At 32.7% G+C, this 23,963-nt stretch overlaps 1 protein-coding gene across 14 annotated transcripts in view; it reads left to right on the top strand.

Moving 5' to 3' along the window:
* Positions 1 to 23,963, top strand: part of LOC114333727 (alaserpin) — a 305,048-nt gene that overhangs the window by 200,764 nt on the left and 80,321 nt on the right. Inside the window, exon 4 of one of the 14 annotated variants that reach the window (XM_028283714.2) lies at positions 9,534 to 9,731. The exons of the other annotated variants lie outside the window; for them this stretch is intronic. Within the exon in view, the coding sequence (XP_028139515.1) occupies positions 9,534 to 9,658 (125 nt within the window). The 3' untranslated portion in view covers positions 9,659 to 9,731. Of the gene's footprint in view, positions 1 to 9,533; positions 9,732 to 23,963 lie in introns of those variants that run through there. 14 annotated transcript variants of the gene reach the window in all.

The following is a 23,963-nucleotide window of genomic DNA, read 5'->3' as shown; positions in this document are numbered from 1 at the left end:
TGTTTTGTACTTTGGATCCATCTGTATAGTAAAACTGATAATGTGGCCATTTATGAAGTATAAATGATTGAAAAACGGCTGGATTTAAATTAATATCCATAAAAAAGTATTAATTTGTTTTGAGAAAATTTCTTCTAATACATGGGAATACATAGGTGAAACTTGATTTTCATACGTATAGAAAGTACTTCGGTATTGAGATATTTTCAAGTAACTATCTACAAGAAGGGGACATTTTTTCTTTGTCCAATATTTATGAGTTAGATCTAAAATTGATAACTTATGTATATCCTGCAGATAGTTTGTATTTTTTCCTATAGTTCTAGTAATAAATTTATCACTTAAAAACTGTCGTCGAAATTCCAGGGGTGGTTCTATCGCCTCAACTTCCATTATATTAACGGGTGTAGACTTCAAATATCCAAGACAAAGTCGAAGACATTTATTTTTTTGTATTTCTAATTTATTCAAATGTGTGTTTGCAGCAGTTCCATACAGATGACAACTGTAATCGAAAATAGGACGAATCATAGTACGGTAAAATAAAAGTGCTATATTTGGATCGGCACCCCAATTAGTTCTACAAAAGGCTCGTAGAATATTCATTGGATTTTCAGACTTTTTTATGATATGATACATGTGATCCTTCCATAGAAGTTTTCTATCCAAATAAGTACCGAGATATTTTATACAATTTTTAATAGGATATTGAATTTGACCTACTGCCAAATGACCTTGTGGAATTTGACGATTTCTGAAGAAAATGCAAATTTCTGTTTTAGATTATGATATTGCTAAACCAATATTTTGATAATGATTAAGAACAGCCTTAATTGAGACATTAAAATTATTTTTACATATATCCAATGATTTGTGGGATGTGTAAACTACTACATCATCAGCATATTGAATAATCTTTGTTGTGCTATTAATACAATTTTCTAAATCAATATTATATAAAATATATAACATTGGACTTAATATGCTACCCTGTGGTAGTCCCATATTTGTAAGACGTGGAGTGGAGATGGAATTGTTGATTTTTAAAACCGTCGATCTATTAGTGTACAGTGTCCTCAGAAATCTAGCTAAGTTGATGGGAAAACCAATGTCTACTAGTTTTTTATACATAATGTCCAAATTAACGGTATCGAATGCAGAAGAGACATCTAGAAAAGCAGCCATAGTATAATGTCTATTAAGCCAGATCATCCATTTCATAAGTCCATATTTGGAATAGTTTCATATTTTTTTGCTAATTTTTTGCTAATTTATTACCACAAAAACAAATTTTTTGCTCCACCCCTAACCGAGAAACAGTGGTTGATGTAGCTTAATATTATGTCACATCATCGATAGCCATATCTCGCGAACCTAAAGAGCTAGAAAATCGTACGACGCGGCATATTTTTTTGCTAATTTATTGCTGTCGATCTGCATATGCAACATACCCCAAAACCACCCCTGCTTCCCTTACAGCTAAACAACACCCCCAAAAAAACAACGAAAAATCTTGAAAAATGCTTTTTGTGATATAGTTGACGGTTGATATTTAATTGCTAATTTTTTGCTGTCATTAGCCGTAAAAAACAAATTTTTTGCTCCACCCCTAACCGAGAAACAATGGTTGATGTAGCTTAATATTATGTCACATCATCGATAGCCATATCTCGCGAACCTAAAGAGCTAGAAAATCGTACGACGCGGCATATTTTTTTGCTAATTTATTGCTGTCGATCTGCATATGCAACATACCCCAAAACCACCCCTGCTTCCCTTACAGCTAAACAACACCCCCAAAAAACAACGAAAAATCTTGAAAAATGATTTTTGAGTTATAGTTGACGGTTGATATTTAATTTCTAATTTTTTGCTGTCATTAGCCGTAAAAAACAAATTTTTTGCTCCACCCCTTACCGAGAAACAATGGTTGATGTAGCTTAATATTATGTCACTTCATCGATAGCCATATCTCGCGAACCTAAAGTGCTAGAAAATCGTACGACGCGGCATATTTTTTTGCTAATTTATTGCTGTCGATCTGCATATGCAACATACCCCAAAACCACCCCTGCTTCCCTTACAGCTAAACAACACCCCCAAAAAACAACGAAAAATCTTGAAAAATGATTTTTGTGATATAGTTGACGGTTGATATTTAATTTCTAATTTTTTGCTGTCATTAGCCGTAAAAAACAAATTTTTTGCTCCACCCCTAACCGAGAAACAATGGTTGATGTAGCTTAATATTATGTCACATCATCGATAGCCATATCTCGCGAACCTAAAGAGCTAGAAAATCGTACGACGCGGCATATTTTTTTGATAATTTATTGCGGTCGATCTGCATATGCAACATACCCCAAAAACCACCCCTGCTTCCCTTATAGCTAAACAACACCCCCAAAAAACAACGAAAAATCCTAAAAAATGATTCTCATGATATGGTTGACAGTTGATGTTCAATAACAAATTTTTTTCTATGATAAGTTCTATCGATCCAAAGCTTATTTTAAATGTTTTTTAATGATACTTATGCACGTATTACAAAAATTGAGTTATCCATCGCATTTTTTCGGTATGTCAAAAAAAAGTGTTTCATTTTTTGTTTATTACATTTTCTGTTATATCTCGAAAACTGCTCGATGGATTTTAATGATCCTCATCTCTTTTTATTTTGTTAAACGTGCAAAAATATGAATTTTTCATTTTACCATATCAATGTATATCGAACCATATCTCCGAGATTTATCGATCGATTTTTGACTATTATTAAATATAAGTCACTTCGATACCACTCCGGCTACACTCATAAAAAAAGTAGTTACCGATCTTAGAAAAAGCGATCTTGAACGAAGAAAGGCTGTTTTCTAGAGCCAAGAGTAAAATAAATTACAACCAAGAATTTTTTTTCAATACATTCTTATGAAGAATAAGTTCTTGGCTATAGTTTATTTTACTCTTTGCTGTAGAAAACAGCCTTTCTTCGTTCAAGAACGCTTTTTCTAAGATCGGTAACTACTTTTTTTATGAGTGTAGCCGGAGTGGTATCGAAGTGACTTATATTTAATAATAGTCAAAAATCGATCGATAAATCTCGGAGATATGGTTCGATATACATTGATATGGTAAAATGAAAAATTCATATTTTTGCACGTTTAACAAAATAAAAAGAGATGAGGATCATTAAAATCCATCGAGCAGTTTTCGAGATATAACAGAAAATGTAATAAACAAAAAATGAAACACTTTTTTTTGACATACCGAAAAAATGCGATGGATAACTCAATTTTTATAATACGTGCATAAGTATCATTAAAAAACCTTTAAAATAAGCTTTGGATCGATAGAACTTATCATAGAAAAAAATTTGTTATTGAACATCAACTGTCAACCATATCATGAGAATCATTTTTTAGGATTTTTCGTTGTTTTTTGGGGGTGTTGTTTAGCTGTAAGGGAAGCAGGGGTGGTTTTTGGGGTATGTTGCATATGCAGATCGACCGCAATAAATTAGCAAAAAAATATGCCGCGTCGTACGATTTTCTAGCTCTTTAGGTTCGCGAGATATGGCTATCGATGATGTGACATAATATTAAGCTACATCAACCATTGTTTCTCGGTTAGGGGTGGTGCAAAAAATTTGTTTTTTACGGCTAATGACAGCAAAAAATTAGCAATTAAATATCAACCGTCAACTATATTACAAAAATCATTTTTCAAGATTTTTCGTTGTTTTTTGGGGGTGTTGTTTAGCTGTAAGGGAAGCAGGGGTGGTTTTGGGGTATGTTGAATATGCAGATCGACAGCAATAAATTAGCAAAAAAATATGCCGCGTCGTACGATTTTCTAGCTCTTTAGGTTCGCGAGATATGGCTATCGATGATGTGACATAATATTAAGCTACATCAACCATTGTTTCTCGGTTAGGGGTGGAGCAAAAAATTTGTTTTTGTGGTAATAAATTAGCAAAAAATTAGCAAAAAAATATGAAACTATTCCAAATATGGACTTATGAAATGGATGATCTGGCTTAATAGACATCATAGTATACGCATTATCAGTAAAGTTTATTAGTATAGATGAGACTAAGGAAGTTATCGCATCTTGAGTTGATTTTGATTTTCGAAATCCATATTGAGATTTTGGGAAAATATCTTCTTGCTCTAACCAGTGTTCAATTCTATTTTTTATTAATCTTTCTAACGTCTTTAGGAAGCAAGAAGCTAGGGATATTGGTCTATATGAACTATAAGAATTTTCTGGTTTTCCAGGTTTTTTAATAGGTATTAGAATATATTCCTTCCAACTCTCTGGAATTTGTGACGTGTCATTCCAAATTTCATTAAAAATACAGTGGAACCCCGTTAACTCAGACTAATCGGGACCGCGGCCTATCCGGGTTATCGAAAATCCGGGTTAGCCGGAGAAAATGGTAAAAATTAATAAAATATGGTATGCTTACAGATAAACTCCGTTATAATTGTCACACAGACACTGGTAAACCACGTTCGCATTCCACACAAAACCACACATACAAAGCGTCGTCAAGAGTCTCATTCTTAGCTTTATTAGCTTTGCACCGATTGTCCAAACTGTCTTTTTTTATCATTTTGAAAAAAAAAATCTTCGATTTTAGTTCTATTTTTCTTCCAATCCGATACTGTAGATGTACCGACACCATATAATGCTGCAAGATTCACCTTTATCAATTCTACTTAATGCTTCTAGTTTCTTTTCCATTGTCACTACAACATTTTTACGTTTTGTTGCCCTTATAGACAAAAACACGCACACAAAATCTGAATAGATTTACGAACGATTGGAAGCGAACAATACGACTTTACTACACACAATACCGTCTCTGATGTTATGTTATTTAATAACAGTGATGACTAAGACCATTGTTAAAAAAAGAATATTAATGGTCTTTGTAATGGTATATGTAGTTCAAATTACACAAGTACCCATTATCTCTCAAATATTATATTACGTAGAGTTGATACAAAACCTCGTGAACCTTGAAAATGCGTATGTATAACCGAAATAAAATGAAGCCAAAAACATACGACTATTTTATTTGCTGCGAATTGCGCGACAGGGTCCCATCTGCACCCTGATATTTTCAGTAATGTCGGATTCAATCGTTTCGTTCGTATATTGATGTCACCAAATGAATGAATTAGGTTCACGAGATTTTGTAACAGCAATACATCTTTATTGTTGAAATTTTTGTCTGATAAAAATCGGTCCGGGTTAGCCGGAGTTCCGGGTTATCGGGGGCCGACTTATCGGGGTTCCACTGTATGTAATAATGATATTTTATATTGAAGTGGTATATGGTATATCATGGAATATGAAATATTGTCTTTACCTGGAGCACTGCTATTTTGTTGACTAAGTACTCGATCTAACTCCCACAATTTAAATGGTTGTTCTAAGCCAAACTTATCCCTTGAAACTGTTTCGCTGTATTCTGGAAAATATTGGGAAGGTACCCACTGAGGAGATATTTTATTATGAAATTCATCTAGCCAGCTTGAATTTGGATTTATTGGAAACTTGTTGGACTGTTTGCGGTTTTTAAAGGCGTTTAGTTTCTTCCATACTTCACTGATTTTTGTTTTGGAGTTAAGGCTTTCGCAGTACTCTATCCAATTCTGTTTTTTCTTTTGCTTGAAGAGTTTTTTTGCGACAGCATCAAGTCTCTTAAATTTAAATAAATTATTCCTTGTAGGGTTTTGTTTATATTTTCCGTATGCAATTTTACGGTTATCAGCAGCAGTTTTACAACTTTCGCACCACCATTGGTTTGAAATTTGTCTCTTACGTATGACGTTAGATGAAAACTTCGGTATTGCTAAATTGGCTGCTTTATTGATGTTTGCTATTAACTGTTGATAATTACCGGGAGAATTTTCAGCTTCTAGTACAGAGCTGTATAAGTCCCAATCGGCCTTGTTAAGATTCCAGATCTTATGAAAGTTTTCAGTTGGAGATGAAGTTGTATTATCTGTTTCCATGTTTATGATAATCGGAAGATGATTGGATCCATGAGGATCTTGTAAGACACTCCACGTTAAAAAATTTGAAAGATCTTGAGTACAAAATGTTAAGTCAATAGCAGATGGACTGTTACTAGTTGCTAATGTGGGCGACCCATCATTCAGACATATCAAATTACAATGATCAATACTTTCTAAAAGTTTTTTACCATAATTGTCTTCAATTTCACAGCCCCATGCGATACTGTGGGCATTAAAATCGCCACCAATAATAAAAGGCTTAGGAATATCTGTAAAGAATTCCAGCCATTGTCTTTCAGATATCTGGGTTTTTGGTTCAATGTATACTGAGACAATAGTAATAGGATTTTTGTTTCGAAAAATTTGAACTGATATACATTTATGAGTGAAGGGATGTCTATTTTTAAGATTTATTTCTTCACATCTTATGTTTGATTTTAATAAAATGGCAGTTCCACCATACCCGTCTGCACGATCTGATCTAAAGCAATTATAACCTTTAAAATTATAATAGTATTTTGATTTAAACCAGGTTTCTGAGAGTAATGCTATGGAAATTTGATTTTGATATAGCAGATATTCTAAATTTACTTTATTAGCTACTGCTGAACGACAATTCCATTGCAGCATATTCATATTTGTGATGTCTGCGAATTTGAAGACAAGGGTTGGTTTACATGATTACTAATTAATTGAACTATTTCTGACTCTGATACATTAAAATTGTTTGTTTGTTTTATATTATTTATAATATTAAGAACTACTTCTAAAACTAAACTTATTGTTGAATTTAATTCCTCTGATTGTGATTTTACTCCAACTGAGTTTTTTAAATAATGTTGACTATTAAAAATTCCTCCCGAGACAAAAGATGAGTTTGGTTGAGAAAGAATTCCTTGTCTTGAACTTTCAATGGGATTAGGGCTAATTGGCCTGTGCCTTTTGTTTGGGCTTGAAGATGTAGGAGAAGAAAACATGTAATTAGTAAAATTATTTTTATACGACTTGGGTTGTAAATTCTGGGTCTGCGAGAATTGGGGTTGAGAAGAATGAGACTGTATTATGCTAGATGGAGTAAGTCCAGATTGAATCCGTTGGGGATAATTTGTCGAGGAAATTACACTATTTTTCATGGCAGAGGTATTAAGAGCGACTATGTTGGCGTATGTATTTTTTGGGACCTGTTTATTTGCATCAAAGAAATTAACATTGGAAGAGCTCATGGTTTCCTTCACAATTTTTTGCCTTTTAAATTCTGGACAAGAAGATAAATTAGTTGTAAGGTGATTTCCTTGACAGCTAAAGCAACGTGGTAGGTAGTCAGTACTAGTACAATTTTTTGTGGTGTGGGATTCCTGACATTTACTACATCTCGGTCTACTTCTACACTGACTACCTAGGTGGCCGAAACGGAGGCAGTTATAACATAATAGTACCTTTTGTTTGTAGGGTTCTACTTCCTTAATAACCTTATTAATAGAAATATATTTTGGCAAAATTTGGGATTTAAAAGTAACAATGCAAGACTTAGTAGCTACATATTCTATTGACTTACCTTCATCTGTAATTTTTTCTACTTTACGGTTTATTCTTTTGACGTTAGAAACTTCAAAATTGCAATGTTGATCAAATGGTTTTAATTTACCTTTTATATACTCATCCGAAAAGTCTTGTTCAATATCTCTAATGACGCCCTGTATGAAGAATAAATTTTGGAATGTACAATACAAAGTTATTTTTAACAAAAATGTTATCGTTTTTATGAGTTATTAGAAAATTCGCTGATTTATAATCTTTTAACTTGATTCTAATCCTATTCCGACCTATAGAATCAATACTAATAATTTTGTTATCTATTTGCGGGAAGTTAGAGAGAATTATATCTCCAATTTTGAGAGCATTTAATTTGCCTTTGAATTCAGCTGTATTATTTTCAACATAAATATGGTATGGCCCTAAATCAGTACTTACATACACAAATTCCTCTCTTTCTTTTGACATAATATTGTCGATTTTATCATTTGTTGACGAATTTTGATTAATTAATAAATTATTATCAGTACTTACCGGTTTATTTTCATTGCAAATGTTATTTTTATTAAAGGTTGTCACCTGTCCGACTGGATAAATATCCATACTTACATCTTTAATGAAACTGATCTTTTTTTGAGGTATATCTGGGGGTACAGGGTCAGGGGGTTTCCCCCCGACTTGCAGGTCCATTTAATTGGTTTTGAACACTCTATCCAAACTTCCTTATATACCACCAAATTTGAACAATTATTTTAAGACACAATTTTAATCGGATATTGTTTAATTTGGTTTTACTCTTGCCGATAAACACGTCTGAATCGTAGGTGAACTACAGTAGAACTTTAATGAAAAAAAAAAAAACGCTAAAAACTAATATTTTCTTCGGAGAAATTTAAAATATTGGTTTTCACTTTTGAAGTTTTTTTGACATTATAAATGTTTTTGTAATTCTTTAATTCTACTTTTTTTTCTGTATAGATATATATTAATATATCTATATATATTAAATATATCTTATATATACTAGAATATCTACTTATAAAAACTGTAATGTTATTAAAGGTGGTTTTTAAGGGTTGAAATATTATGATATTATATCCTAAAGTATAAAACAATCATTATTTAACCAATCAAAACCAAATTTTACCCGTATTAAAGTTTACAATGTTTTTATATAATTTTTGAAAATAAGGGGTAGTTTACACCCCTAAAAATAGTCAACTCCCTTAAGCATGATATAGAATATGAAGTAAAGGGTGAGATAATACTAATCCCAAATTTTTATGTAAATCGATGCAAGCCGAAATTATTCTTTTAGGATAAGTAAATTTTTTACATATAGCTCCGACAAGGGTGGTTTTAAGGGTTGAAATATTATGATGGTAGTTCTTAAAGCATAAAACATGCATTATTTAACTAATAAGAACCAAATGTTGACAATATTAAAGTTTAAAATGTTATTTTATAGTTTTTTACAATTAAGGGTAGTTTTCACCCTTACAAAACCAAAAGCGTACAACGGCTCAATATAGAAAATGAACTAGAGGGTGTAATGAGCCTAATCCTAAATTTTTGTACAAATCGATGCTGGACGAAAAAAATGCGAGGTTTTGCCATTTTTTCAGTTTCATTTCCTCGACTATACGCTATAAATTTAAAAATGTGTGTGTCAGTATGTGTGGTATTTTGTGGTAAGGACATTAGATAGTTATTGCTTTTTAAAAACTCTAAAATTAGATATTCTGATTTTAATAACTTTCGGTAACACTTTTCCGCGGGTATGGTGCTAAAAAACTAACTTCTTCGTTTTTATTGTAGTTCTTTTTTATATTAACATTTACTTTCTTTAGAATGGCTGTAAAATTACTTCATCTGATATATTTTCTACTCTACTTAATTCTGTAGAAATACTTTAAAAACAACCTGACATTTCCTGGTTAAAACCTTTTATTTGCTATTTAATTTTATTTTCAGTTGAAGTAGTCGACAAGATTGGTTTGGGAAACCCGAATTACTCATTCAATGCCGATCATCCTTTTATTTTCTTCATTAAGGAAAATGATGAAATAGTCCTTTTTGCTGGCCGATTTAACCAATAAAGCTAACAATAATATGTATAATGTATTCATTCTTCTACCTTGCGTTTATTAAATTAAATGGTTTTTAACAGTATTGTTACTTTACTTTGTTTTGGTGGCATTATATTGAAATACCTACAAACACACGTATTTTCTGTTGATCCATCGTAAATTGATCCATCCTAAGTCATTAATTTGCTTAAAACAATGAACAAGAGAGTAGGTACTATATCTTTCAAGATAATAAGTAAAATATGAATAAATAATTAAGCCGTAAAATTATGAAAATAAAATTCCATATGTATGGTGTATTATACATTATTATTCTATTATTCTTACTAAAGCCGGTTCACTGATCCCAGTCCCCATTGTTTAGTAATAAAAATAGTGTAGGAAACAGAGGTTGAACCTCGCAAAATGGACACAAGTCCAGTTCTATTTTTTTTTCTGGTATATAAAGGGGTGGTTATTATGAGACTAATATTTTCTTAAAAAATTTCGCCCCGGAACCCCCCTTTTCATCCATTCTTCTTCTTCAAGTGCCATCTTCGTTCTGAAGGTTGGCGATCATCAGGGCTATACGTATTTTCGAAACTGCTGACCGAAACAATTTGTTGTTGCTACAGCTATACCATTCCCGTAGATTCTTTAGCCAGGAGTTTCGTCTTCTTCCTATGGACCTTTTTCCTGCTATCTTCCCCTGCATAATTATTCGAAGCAGTTCATATCTTTCGCCTCTTGTAATGTGTCCCAAGTATTGCAGTTTTCGTTTTTTGATCGTAAATATGACTTTCCTTTATTCATTCTTCTCAAGACCTCGACGTTTGTGACTCTCTCCCTTCAAGATATTCTCAAGATTCTGCGATACATCCACTGTTCAAATGCCTCTAATTTTTTGGTATCAATCTTTTTCAGCGTCCATGACTCCATTCCGTAGAACAGCACAGAAAGTACGTAACATCTCATCAGGCGAAGTTTCATATCAAGGTTCAAATCTCTTCCACAGAACACTCTCTTCATTTTAGTGAATATGGATCTGGCTTTTCCTATTCTTATTTTAATTTCTGCTGAGCTATTGTTGTCTTCATTTATTAAAGTGCCTAAATATTTGTATTTGCTAACTCGATCGATAATTTCAATGTGTAAATATAAATTTTGGACATTTCGTGTTGATTTCGATATTACCATAAATTTAGTTTTCTTTATGTTCAAAGATAGTCCATATTTTTCGCTGCAGTCTGCTATCTTATTTACCAATGTCTGTAGCTCTTCAAGTGTTTCTGCGATCAGAACGGTGTCGTCGGCAAATCTCAGATTGTTTAATCTAACACCATTTATGTTAATACCTATGGATTGCTCAGAGAGCGTTCTATTCATTACGTCTTCGGAATAGAGATTAAACAGGGTTGGTGACAGTATACACCCTTGTCTCACACCTCGCTTTATTTCAATTTCTTCAGTGGTATTATTCTCTACAGTCACTACTGCTTTCTGATTGTAGTACATATTTGCTATTAGTCGGATGTCTCGTTTATCTAAATTCTTTTCTGACAGGAGTCTGCTTAGATGATCATGCCGCACTTTATCAAAGGCCTTGTTATAATCTATGAAACACATGAATACATCTTGATTTATATCAAGACATCTTTGAGACATAACGTTCAGTGCAAACAACGCCTCTCTTGTTCCGAGTCCATTTCGGAATCCAAACTGGGTATCATTGATATCCATTTCCAGTTTTCTGTGTACTCTAGTGTGTATAATTTTCAGGAATATTTTCAGTACATGGCTCATCAAACTGATTGTACGGTAATCACTACATTGTTTGGCACTCATCTTTTTTGGTATAATAACAAAGGTGGATAAAAGCCATTCTTGTAGTATTTTTCCTGATGTATCAGTGCTATTGAAAAGTTCAACTAAAATGTTGATCGAGTCTTCTTCTATCAGTTTAGGGATTTCCGTTGGTATTTCATCTGGACCTGGGGCTTTACCGTTTTTCATTCTTTTTAGTGCGTACACTACTTCCTCTTCCGTTATTTCTGGACCTTCGTCTCCTTGTATGTTACTTAGTTCAGGTTGTTGTCTATCATCTGCAAAGAGTTATTCAACATAGTTTTTCCATGTCTTCAACTGTTCTTCTAGTTCTGTTATTATGTTTCCGTTGACATTATACAGGATATTTGGCTGCTTACGTTTTTGTGTACCTGCAAGTTCTTTCATGTTTTTATGTACATTAAAAATATCATGTTTTGCCTGCAATTGCTCTATTTCTTCACATTTTCTTTTATAAAAATCTTCCTTTGCTGTTTTGATTTCTTTCTTGATTTCTTTCTGTATTTGTTTATACCTTTGTTCGTTTTTTCCTTTCATTATTCTCCGGTTGTCCATGAGAAGAAGATTTTATCAGTCATCTGTATTTGCTTTATTTTTGGTTTTTCTTTAGTCAGAATTTTCTTCGCAGGGGTTTCATCCCTTTAAAGGGGGTAATTTGTGGTTTTTGCGAAACGTAGCCCTTTCTGTACGTTTTAAAAAAAAATTACTTGATAGTAAAATGAAGAGGACTATATTTCTTACTACATATATATTTCCCGACAGCATATGTCTATCACACACCGTTTAGCGGGGTGGTGCCCCAAAGTTGACAAATTTTAAAAAAAGATGTTTTTAAAAAAATTATTTTTCCCCTAACTGTACTGAAAATTAAGAATAAACCCTGCGGCAATTAATCACAAATAAGTGGCTGATTTTTTGGAATATGTTTCGTTTAAGGGCAATTGCAAATGTTTTAATTACAGGGTGTTACATTAAAAAAAAACCCTTTTTAAACCATCTGAACCGCCTATGCTAGAGTTAAAAACCTTTAAGCGATTGTCCATGTACTGGTGTTATTTACAAATTTCAATAATGCACCCCCATTTTTTTCCGAAACCTCCAAAAAAAAAGGAAAATTAATAAAGAAATTAATTTTCTTAGAATCCTTCACACAGCACGCCCCTTATTAAAATGCTTTATATACTATTTTGTGCACGTTCTTATTACCCATGCATGGACACCAAAAGCGATTTCTGGATGCAACCTCTGTAGCAAAAAAATAAATAAATATAGGGCGGGTTGAAAAAAAATTTTTTTTGCTTTTTTGCCCAAATGGACATTTGCTCCATCAATAGGGTTTTTCATAATTATATATGATTATTGCAACATCCCTACGGCAAGTACCCCTATCCTTGAAAATAAACTGCAGAAACTACCCCTATCCCTTGGAGAGTATGTTAATACGATTTTCTCATTACCTATGCATTTTTTTAAAACAAAACTAATTCATAATTAAAGACCACTATTTTCTCTACAAATAAGGTCACATGCATTTTTTTCGTATAAGCAACCGTTACGGCACAGTGGCGCCATAAATCTCAGAAATGCTTTGGCGGGCTCCAGTTTTTGTTTTTATTTTCGTCACCTATTTATAAGGTACTTATGGAAAATAAAAGAACACACTGTCTGCTACACATTATGACCTATGAATATTTTATTTTCTTTACACCCTAAAGCCACAGTGGTGCTCAAAATAAATTTTTTGTTATTTTCTTTATTAATTCTCCTTTTTTTTTGGGGTGGTTCCGGGGAAAGTATTAGGATGTATTATACAAATTTTTAAATAACACCAGTACATGGATATTCGCTGAAAGTTTTTTTACTCTAGCATAGGCTGTTCAAATGGTATAAAAAGGGTCTTTTTAAAATGTATCACCCTGTAATTGAAAAATTTGCAATTGCCCTTAAATGAAACCTACACCAAAAAATAAGTGATTAATTATTATTGCCGCAAGTTTTCTTCTTAATTTTCATTACAGTTAGGGGAAATAATTTTTTTTAAAACATCATTCTTAAAAATTTGTCAAATTTGGGGCGTCATCCCCGCTACCCTGTGGGTGATAGGCATATGGAAATAAATAGTAGGAAATATAGTCCTCTTCATTTTACTATTAAGTAAATTTTTTGTAAAAGGTACAGGAAGGGCTACGTTTCGCAAAAACCAAAAATTACCCCCTTTAATGGGATTAAAGGGGGGTTCCGGGGCGAAATTTTTTAAGAAAATGTTAGTCTCATAATATGCACACTAGGGTGGGCCGAAACTGGACTTCAGAAAAAAAACGAATCAAACAGGAACGCAATACCCGTAAAAAGATGCGTATATGTGTAAAAAATACTTGTGATTTTTTGTTTTATTTTGAAAAAATGTCTTCAGCCCTCTACCAGCCCTTAAGTGACCTTGAAAAATAAATAAATAAATTAGGAACACAATACCGCTCAAAGTTTGTCTTTTACCGTGTATAAATCTTTTGTTTTTTTCTTATTATTTTAAAATGATTTTATCAGCCCTCTACCACCCTCTAACTAAAATAAAATCTCAATTTTCCAACTTTTTCCAAACACAAAATGTAAAATTAACTCCGTATAACTTTAAAGCATAAAAAGTCATCGAACAGTCCCGGCTGAGATGGATCGTCGAGAGTTATGGTACTTGTCGTCGCTTATCTTCTTAGTGCGAAATAAGCTTTCGGGTGAAACGCATGTTTATTGTTTATTTGTTGAAAGCCAAGACGAATAGATTGTGTTTGTTGTATTTGCGTGAATACCTAGCACGACCATAAATATGGCTGCTTTAAAATTAAATATTACAAGAAGTAAAGTAGAATGTCCAATTTTCGGTAACCCAGTCGACTTAAACTGTCATGTTTTACCAACGATAGAACATGTGCTTCGATGTTATTTGTTTATTCGTTATGAACTGAAGTTTACTAAATATTTTGGAAAGGAACCAAGTTTTAATGAAGTTTGTGAAGTGCTTGTGCCAAAAATCAAAAGTATATGGGAATCAGCGTCAATTCCAACCGTGTCAAAGGACCGCATCATGCAATTATTACGTAAATATCATAATAAATATTTAAACCTTATCAGATATCCAAAAAGCAAAAGAAATGTTCAATATGAGTTAAAGATTACCAGCTTCAAAGAGGAAACAAGGGATAAGTTGTTCGACATTGCTGCCTGTAAGTGTGATTTTTCTGCATGCAAGTGTGATAAATCAAGAAAAGTACCAAAGCAGGAACAGGAATTTCTTTTGGATCAACGGTCCACTAGAGATATGGCTATAGGAACTGTTGATCGTGAAACAACTAAAAAGTTGAATGTAAGGACGGAGAGACAAACAAAAGAAACAGAACGAGTACAAAAATTCAAATCTGAATTTCACAATATTTCTATGCCCAGCTGTTCTACTGAGGTCACTAGGTTATCAACAGACTCTGACAATTCTTCTTCATCTGAAGCCTCACCTAGTGTTGCAAATATTGATTTACCGTCGAAACCATCCTGTAGTCAAATGAGGATAAAGTTGCCCACATTAGGTACCATATGTGACAAATATGGAATTTCTGACAGGTCAGCAGCTGCTGTTGCCACAGCTGTATTAAAAGATGTGGGAATTATTTGCGATAGTGATACCTCAAAAGTAATCGATAAAAATAAAGTTAGAAGAGCTCGTCAAAAGAACAGAAATATCCTTAGTAATGAGTTTCAGTCTACAAATAAACCCATTAAGAGTATTTACTTTGATGGCAGGAAGGACAAAACCTTAGTGCAGGAAAAGAAAGGTGAGAGATATCATAAAAGAACTATTGCAGAAGAACATGTGTCATTGATAGAAGAACCGAATTCTGTTTATTTGGGGCACGTTACCCCATCTGCAGGCTCAGCCAAGTCAATTGGAAAGGCAATAATAGACTTTCTCATTTCAAATAACTTCTGTTTGGATAATTTAGTGGCGATTGGTTGTGACGGAACCATAGTGAATACTGGACATAAAAATGGAGTTATAACATATACCGAAAATGAACTTAAGCGACCTTTGCAATGGTTTGTGTGTGCCTTACATGCTAATGAGTTGCCATTGAGACATTTATTTCAACGTTTGGATGGAGCTACTACTGGACCTCGTCAATTCTCTGGAGTGATCGGGAAATTATTGGAAAAATGCGAACACCTTCCAATCGTAGATTTTGAAATAATTGAAAGTGATCTCCCAGAACTAACAATACCATCTAAAGAATTAAGCTCAGACCAGTCATATCTGTACGACATATGCCAAGCAATATCAAATGGCAACGTCTATGAAAATTTAGCAAATCGTAGCCCTGGAAAGTTAGCTCATTCCAGATGGCTGACAATGGCAAATAGAGTTCTCCGCCTCTACGTTGGAACCGAACATCCTACATCAAGATTGAAAGATCTTGTTCAATTTATAATTAAAGTCTATGCACCAATGTGGTTTTTTATAAAGCCTAATCCAAGTTGCACACAAGCCAGTTTGCATGTTTTCAAATCCATTACACTATCAAGATATTTAAGAGATGATCTTAAAAATATTATAGATGCAGTTATCCAACGAAACTCCTATTATATTCATCCGGAGAATCTTCTCTTATGTATGTTAACAGATAATCGTCAATGGGTACGAGAATTAGCTTTACGGAGAATTATTAAAGCCAGAAAAGAGAAAAAAGTCGGAATAAGGCAGTTTAAAATACCAGAAATAAACTTTAATGCTGCGGAGTATTTTGAGTTAATAAACTGGAGTGAATGTGAAGTAACGGCCCCACCAATGTTAGCTGACATACCAGATGATGAGCTGAAACAGTTAATTGATAGCTCTATAATTGCAGACTTTGACTTTCCAAAATATCCATGCCACACGCAAGCTGTGGAGAGATGTGTGAAATTGGTTTCGGAATCATCTTTGCTAGTTACAGGGCCAGAACGCAGAGACGGATTTATTCGATCTAAAATAAAATCAAAAGACTTTCTTGTAACTTACGATAACAAAGCACAATTTAAAATTGAATGAACGCATTTTTCTATTGATTTTTATTTCGCATTTTAGTGTGTTTAAAAATAGGATATTTATATTTTTGTTTGTTTTCGGTTTCCAATAAACTTTTAGTTCAGTTCAAATTTTGTTTTATTTCCCAACACCCTATAAAATGTGCAGTAGTTTCCCATATTTACACACAATTTTTCAGAAATAATTGTGAATTTATTATTTTTATTTTTGATTCAAGATCATTATCTGTTGGTAGAGGGTAGAATATCTTATTCTAAATGTATAAAAAAAATAACATGAACTCTTTGCATATAATTGAAACTTTTTACAGGTATTGCTAATTAAATTAAATAATTTTGATTTAGGGTTCACTTTAGGGGTGGTAGAGGGCTGAAGATGTTTTTTTAAAAATCCTAAAAAAAATACAGTGATTATACTTACCAAAAGGCATCTTTTTGGGGGTATTGTGTATTAAAACTAAACAAATAATTTTTTCGGCCCACCCTAATGCACACCTTGATATACCAGAAAAAAAAACGGACTTATGGCCATTTTGCGAAGTTCAACCTCTGTTTCCTACACTATAATTTTTTTGCTATGTTGGACAAATTTATACCATATAAAGGAAGGAAGTAATAGTACTTGAAGCTGAGTTACCAGTTGAAGTCAGTGATATAAGGTTCTATCTTATAGACAAAGCAACCCTCATGGGGATATTCCTGTCTTGCCTGATGTTAGATCCAGGAATAATTTAAGAATCACACAGTAACTAAAACCATATATCTTGGTGGCTTAGGCATGTACATTAACCTGTGAAAATCACTGATGATGGAATTGTTATTCAGAGAACGTTCTGTGATGTAGCCCTTTTTAGGGATGTTGTTTAAATATACCTTTTTATAGGATTTTCGTATTTTTTTTTGTAGTTGATGGTATGCAGCCACCTACAGGAATTTAATTTCCTAGTAGGTATTTATATATTCAATAATTACCAGAGAACTATTCTCGCCAGTGGCGCACACCCACACCCCCCTACACGCGACACTATATATACACGAAATTTTCGATTTTTTAAATCTGACGGAATTGAAAATTGTACCAACTTCCATCTTAAAGTTCAGGAAAAGACTCACCCATTCATATATCAATCATCCATTTTGGTCCAAGGGTGTGGATTTTACGGCCCTTCCTATTTAGGGCTTGTTTTTCGTTCACGTCCCCAAAACTCCCAAAAACATCGAAAATTTAAGTCCGACCTTTGCGGCTTCTAATAGTACTGATCATTACCTTTCCAACGCATGTCTAATTTTGAAAATCGGTTATACCATTCAAAAGTTGAGCTCAGAAATATGACTCAATTTCTATTTAAAAAAGGGAAAATGTTTGTGGATATGTATGTATGTGGCTGGAAAAGTTAAACCGATCTGAACTTTTTTTTCTGTGTTTGGAGAGGGGTCAGGGCCGATTCAGAACCGGTGTAGTTTGTGACTTTTGACTACCCATAAGCCAGCTATATGACTTGGTAGGTACAAAACGGCATATTTTTTGGGGGTATATATATCTTTGGTTCAAGAAGAGACATGAGAACCGCAAATACACCAAGTCAATAGTGTTGAGCTAGGATTTCAAATGGTGTCTAAGCCGTCAGGATCACATATACACACGGCTTATTATCGCCGAAAAACTGAAAAACTAAACTTTTAAAATTTGGTTTTTCGACAATTACTCAAAATTTTAACCTAAGAATTGCGCCAATAACTGAGCGTTTGTAGAAGGTCTCTAGACGAATCTGACGGTGTATACCCCATATCCGGGAAAATTCGAATTTTTAAGTTATAGGCTTCATAAATACAGTATAGAAACCTATCGTTTGATGGTCGCCAACCTTCGGTAGAAGACGGCACATAAATAAGAAGAAGAAGAAGCTTCATAAGTATGATCAAATCTATTTCCTATGGAAAAAAGGTTTTTCAAGCTCATTAATTCCTGTAATAGCTTCAGTTATTATACTTGACCTTAGATGCGTCAGATACTACTTGTCAATACGTTTCAAACTCATGTTTAGTGATCAAAATCGGTTAAGCCGTTTAGAAGTTTTAAGCTACAAAATTATAATAAAATTAACGATTATTCCCGAAATGGTTTATGTAGTTGTAGTGGTTACGACGCTAAATTTGATCTGGCAACGGGCAATCCGAGTTCATTAACCGGCCATCCCAATATTTTTTTTTCAATATATTTCGAATAGAAGAAAATCTAGTATACATTCGATGGACACTAGATCATTTGGGAGATAATGCGACAAAGGCGACCATTTATAAAGCTTAACGTGTAGTAGAGAAAAATTGCATTCAACTTCATACTTTTAATTTATAGAAAAACTTTGAAAAACTCCTGATACAAGAATAAAAAACCGCTAAACGACGTAAAAATGAGTGGCGCATACAATATTCCGGCTGCAAAAGATCTGATATGAATATTACGTGGCGCGAAAATGTATTTTTATTTTGATGCAAAATAAAATTTTAGTTTTATTTTAAAATATCTTTCCATAATATTTGCTAAATTTGAAGTAAACGCGCCACAAAGGGGTTTCCAAATTCAAACTGTATCAAAGTTACTCTTTTGTGGCGCGTTTTACTTCAAATTTAGCAAATATTATGGAAAAACCATTTAAAATAAAACTAAAATTTTATTTTGCATCAAAATGAAAATACATTTTCGTGCCACGTAATATTCATATCAGATCTTTTGTAGCTGGAATATTGTATGCGCCACTCATTTTTACGTCGTTTAGAGGTTTTTTATTCTTGTAAAAATACTCCAACTGGGATACTACCTAAATATAATTATGTATAATAGCGGTTTTTACTAGTAAAGAATGCATAAGTACCCTTTAAGACTGGGACACTGGTGTCTGACACACGTGTCCGCCACCGTGCACCAAAGCATTGTTTTAAATGAACGACTACAGACGAGCCACTTTTGAGTGTTGGCTGATTTTAGCGACTCATGCTTTGCTGCAATTGAAAACCACAATGGGAAATAAGCCACATTTGTTAATAATATTCTTCATATTTGTTCTAATTATGTTTAATTATCTTAGTTACGCGGAAAACGTTAAGGTCCAGCTGAATTTTTATGTTCTAAATATATCAATGTATGTTTTTATGTATTTTTATGCTTATGTGCTTTATTTGTTTATATGCTTAATTATTTTGGGTGGCTCCATTTTATGATAGGAATGGTTAATTTAGTTATATTTTCTACTAGCTGACCCGGCGAACTTCGTACCGCCTTAGAAATAAATCAATAATTAAATTAACGAAAAATTAAATAATACTTAAAAATATATGTATGTATTACCTAATATAAAAGTCTATTTAATTCATTCTGATAAGTAATAGGGGAGTGCAATTAGAACAAAAACATGCATTGTTTCGAAATAATTCAAACAAGCTTATATTTTTCTAAAACTTTTTTTGTTAGTTTATAAATATACATGTTAAAGTAAAAAGTTCTGCTCGCAAATTTGGCCGCTAACTGTTTGTTAATTGTTTAAACAATAACAATTTTTTTGTACAAATAATTTTAAAAATATCATTGAATTCATCATTTTCTTTTATCAAATATGTTTCTATTTTGTTTTTGGTTATGTTGAATCCGAATATGGCATTACAATTTGAAAATTCTTATACAGAAACGCTTATACAGTTCTTTGCGTAGCTAGGAACCACATGGAAAATTTTATTATTATCAATTTTACGAAAAAAAGTTATTCTTCATAAAATACTCTGGATAGTCAAAAAAACTCAACCATCAGATATCAAATTTTATCAATTTTATACGAGTTATGTCAAAAATGTAAATTTCTTTAAAGAGTAAAGTACCTTTATATTCCAGGATATCAAAAAATGCTGTTAGGAAAAGTTGTTTGAAATTAGAAAATGTTTTAGTATACAATTACATCATTCTAATCGAAAAACAAATTTCAATTTTTTCTCAAATTACAGATACCAATCATCATTTTATTACAATTATTGTAACTATTTTATTATCAATTTCACGAAAAAAAGTTATTCTTCATAAAATGCTCTACCTGGTCTAAAATCTAAGATACAACCATCAGATGTCAAACTTTTTCTGTTTTATATGAGGTATGTAAAAAATATGAAGTTTTGTTAAGAGCTAAGTGGCTTTATTATTCACAACATTGTAATTAGAAGGATGTAAAGTATTTTCCACCTAAGAAGACCGCTTTATTACTTTATTAACTTTATTACTAGCGGACCAGATAAGCAGCGACATATTTTACACTATCTTTATGAATAACATTTTACTGGTCTCTTGTGTCAATCAGCACTACTCAACAAGTTTTCGTTGATTCGTTTTAATATTTTATTGCGATAGTACGGAATATACAGTGCGCTGGAATAAGTGTTATCTTCTCCTTACTAACTTATTTATATTTAGCACATAAGCAAAATGCTCGGACAGGTCGATTTTTAAAATAATCATAGTACCTATATTATAGCATCAATGTTTCGAACTTCGGACGCGGTCCTTCTTCAGGTGACAGTGATAACTTTGATTTTTTTAAACGAGAAAGTACATCATGTAACACCTCATTTAAAAGTTTTGAAAGACTGCTTACAAAAATGTAAAATACTTTAATCCTATTTGAGACCGTAGGCGCAAAATTTCGGTCGAATTATTTTGGGTTTCGAGCCTCAGCTAGGTCATGAAATTAATAAAAGGCCAACGCCGGCCGTAGTATGAAACTCAATAGAGTCTACGGCTTGGTCTATAATATACTGGCGACTAATCGGCCTATGGAGGAGCGGCAAGGGATAAGGGCTTGCGGCTTGATGATACTCCTCCATAGATCCCTACCGAAGGGCGTTGATGCCTAAGAGCGGTGTATATATATGAAATATTACAGTATTATCGAGGGTCAAAAGTCCCTGAGAACTTCTATAATGATTATTTTAATAAGTCACAGGGGTGAAAAACAAAGAAAATTTAGTCGAATTTTTAATTTCAAATATATCATTCAAAAGACATTTTTGTTTATTCTAAGGTACTTTCAGCCCTCGATAATAATGTAATCTTTTATTCTGCGTTTACATTTTTCAAAAATACTTATTAGTTTTCTCAGGATTAGAAAAAAATAAATGCGTTTAAAAACAATTCAATCGAAATTTTACCTACGCTCTGAGAAAGGATTAAATATTATACATTTTTGTAATCAGTGTTTCAAACGCTTTTAAAAGACCTATCACATGATCTACTTTCCCATTTAAAAAAATCAAATTTTTGCCTGTCACCTGAAGACGAATCGCGTTAAGTTCGAAACATTGATGTTATAATATATTTCGATTGTTTTAAAAATCGACCTATCCGAGCGTTTTGCTTATGTGCTAGAAATAAATAAGTTATTAAGGGGGGCTAACACTTATTCCAGCGCACTGTATCTTATTTAAACAGTAAATTTATGAATTTATTACATAATATGTTAATTTTTTTTAATTTCTTGTGACGTATACAAAGTCATATTATTTGAAAAATATAAGGAGTAAAATGTGTCCTATTAATTATAATCTCCTTTATACACGTAAAAAATTTGTTTATTTATTATGTATTTCTTAAATCCACCCAATCATTCGAAAATGATTCATGGTATTTAAAAATATCTGTTAACGACACTGTTATCAATGAAGTCGATCAAATTCAAACTTGTAATCATTACACTTTTGTTTATAAATGATGGTTATGAATTTTATTGGTGTTATTTAATATTTTGGCAAAATACATAATCAGCAAAAATCTCATTTAAAGCATGAGAACCGTTTTTGCAATCACTAAATTTGTTTAAACCATGTTTTGTTGAAAACTCGGAAGTGATTTAGTGCCAGTTTGTTTCAAGGTGACATTTAATACAGTGTCTGTAGAAAGTAAAGTCCTGGATGTATTTCATTCAAATTTGGATATATCAAGTATTTTCCAATTTTATTGCATGAAAAACCATTGTATAATTTTCATTTTACGCAAAATAGAGACCTTAATGTACATTTGATGTTACTGAACTGTATATGCATATTATATTAATTTTATTTGCCTTTAATAGAGAAAAAATATTACTATAATGTCTAAAAAATATAGTAACTGAATGCATGTATGTGGGTGCAATGGGCTGTGTCTAAACCGTTCCATGACATCTCGTAAAACGATAGTTCGTAACCCAACAAACTGTGACGGACCATTCGTAACGGTATCAGTTCGTAACGGCGACACTTCGTAACGGCACAATTCGTAATATCAACATTGAATTTTTTTAGCAAATTTAGTATTACTGAATTTATACAAAAATTAATTTTGCATACATTCCCATACTAAAAAATGGTACTTTTTTTAAGACCACTTATTTTTAAAGATATTTCTGATATATCTTTGCATGTATTCCTGTTAATATGACAACTAAAGAATTTTTTATATTTAAATTTTTTTAATTGATAAACATAATTTCATTTAAAAAAAGTAACCAGAATACATACTTATATTTTGACGTTACGAATTGTACCCTTACGAATATATATGGTTACGAACTATGGCCGTTACGAACTGTCACTGTTACGAATAATTGTCCCTTACCATTTGTGAGATTACGAAATGTCTTGTTACGGGGTGGGGTGTCTTGTCACGGTCTGCACTAAACATCCTCAAAAGTATCAACTTACGTTTTTTTTATGTAATTATGTTTATTTACAATCTACATCATTAAAAGAGTATTAAGTAAATTTGTTCCATGTTGTTGGGCATGAAGAAGAGACTTCCAATGATGTCTCATCTTATTCTATTTATGTTAAAATTTTAAAATAGGTCCTGAGGCCAGGTTCTATCTAGTCTTCTTGTGACAGGGCCATTATGGAATAATTCTCTTACTAACTCATTGTCACGGTGAATGGTACGCTCGTTTTGTGATTCCGAAGCTCGATGGATTTCTTCTCTTATGAAAGGTATATTTCAGTCTTGGTGAAGTGTTTGATTAGTTACATACCATGGTGCATCCACTACTGATCTTAGAAATTTAGACTGAAATCTTTGGATGATATTTAGTGATGTTGACTTTGCACAGCCCCAGAGGTGTAGTCCATAGTACCAAATAGGTTTGAGTATTGCTTTGTACAGAAGAATTTTGTTTTGGATGTTGAGTTTTGATCTGCCTCCAAGGAGCCAATACATTTGCCGAAATTTTAAGTCTAGTTGTCTTCTTTTGGTCTGTATATGTTTTTTCCAAGTAAGACGTTGGTCAAGATGGAGGCCAAGGTATTTAGCGTCTGTTACTGGTGGTATTCGTACATTTTCCATTCTTCTTACAGGTGGCCATGTGTTGTGGCGGTTTGTAAACGTTATTTGAGATGATTTTGTTTTATTTACTTTTGT

The sequence above is a fragment of the Diabrotica virgifera genome, chromosome 2 (assembly GCF_917563875.1).
Source record: "Diabrotica virgifera virgifera chromosome 2, PGI_DIABVI_V3a".
In the NCBI taxonomy this organism is placed as follows: Eukaryota; Metazoa; Arthropoda; class Insecta; order Coleoptera; family Chrysomelidae; genus Diabrotica; species Diabrotica virgifera.
The sequence above is the reverse complement of the archived record's forward strand: the minus strand, read 5'-3'. Positions and strand labels throughout refer to the sequence as shown.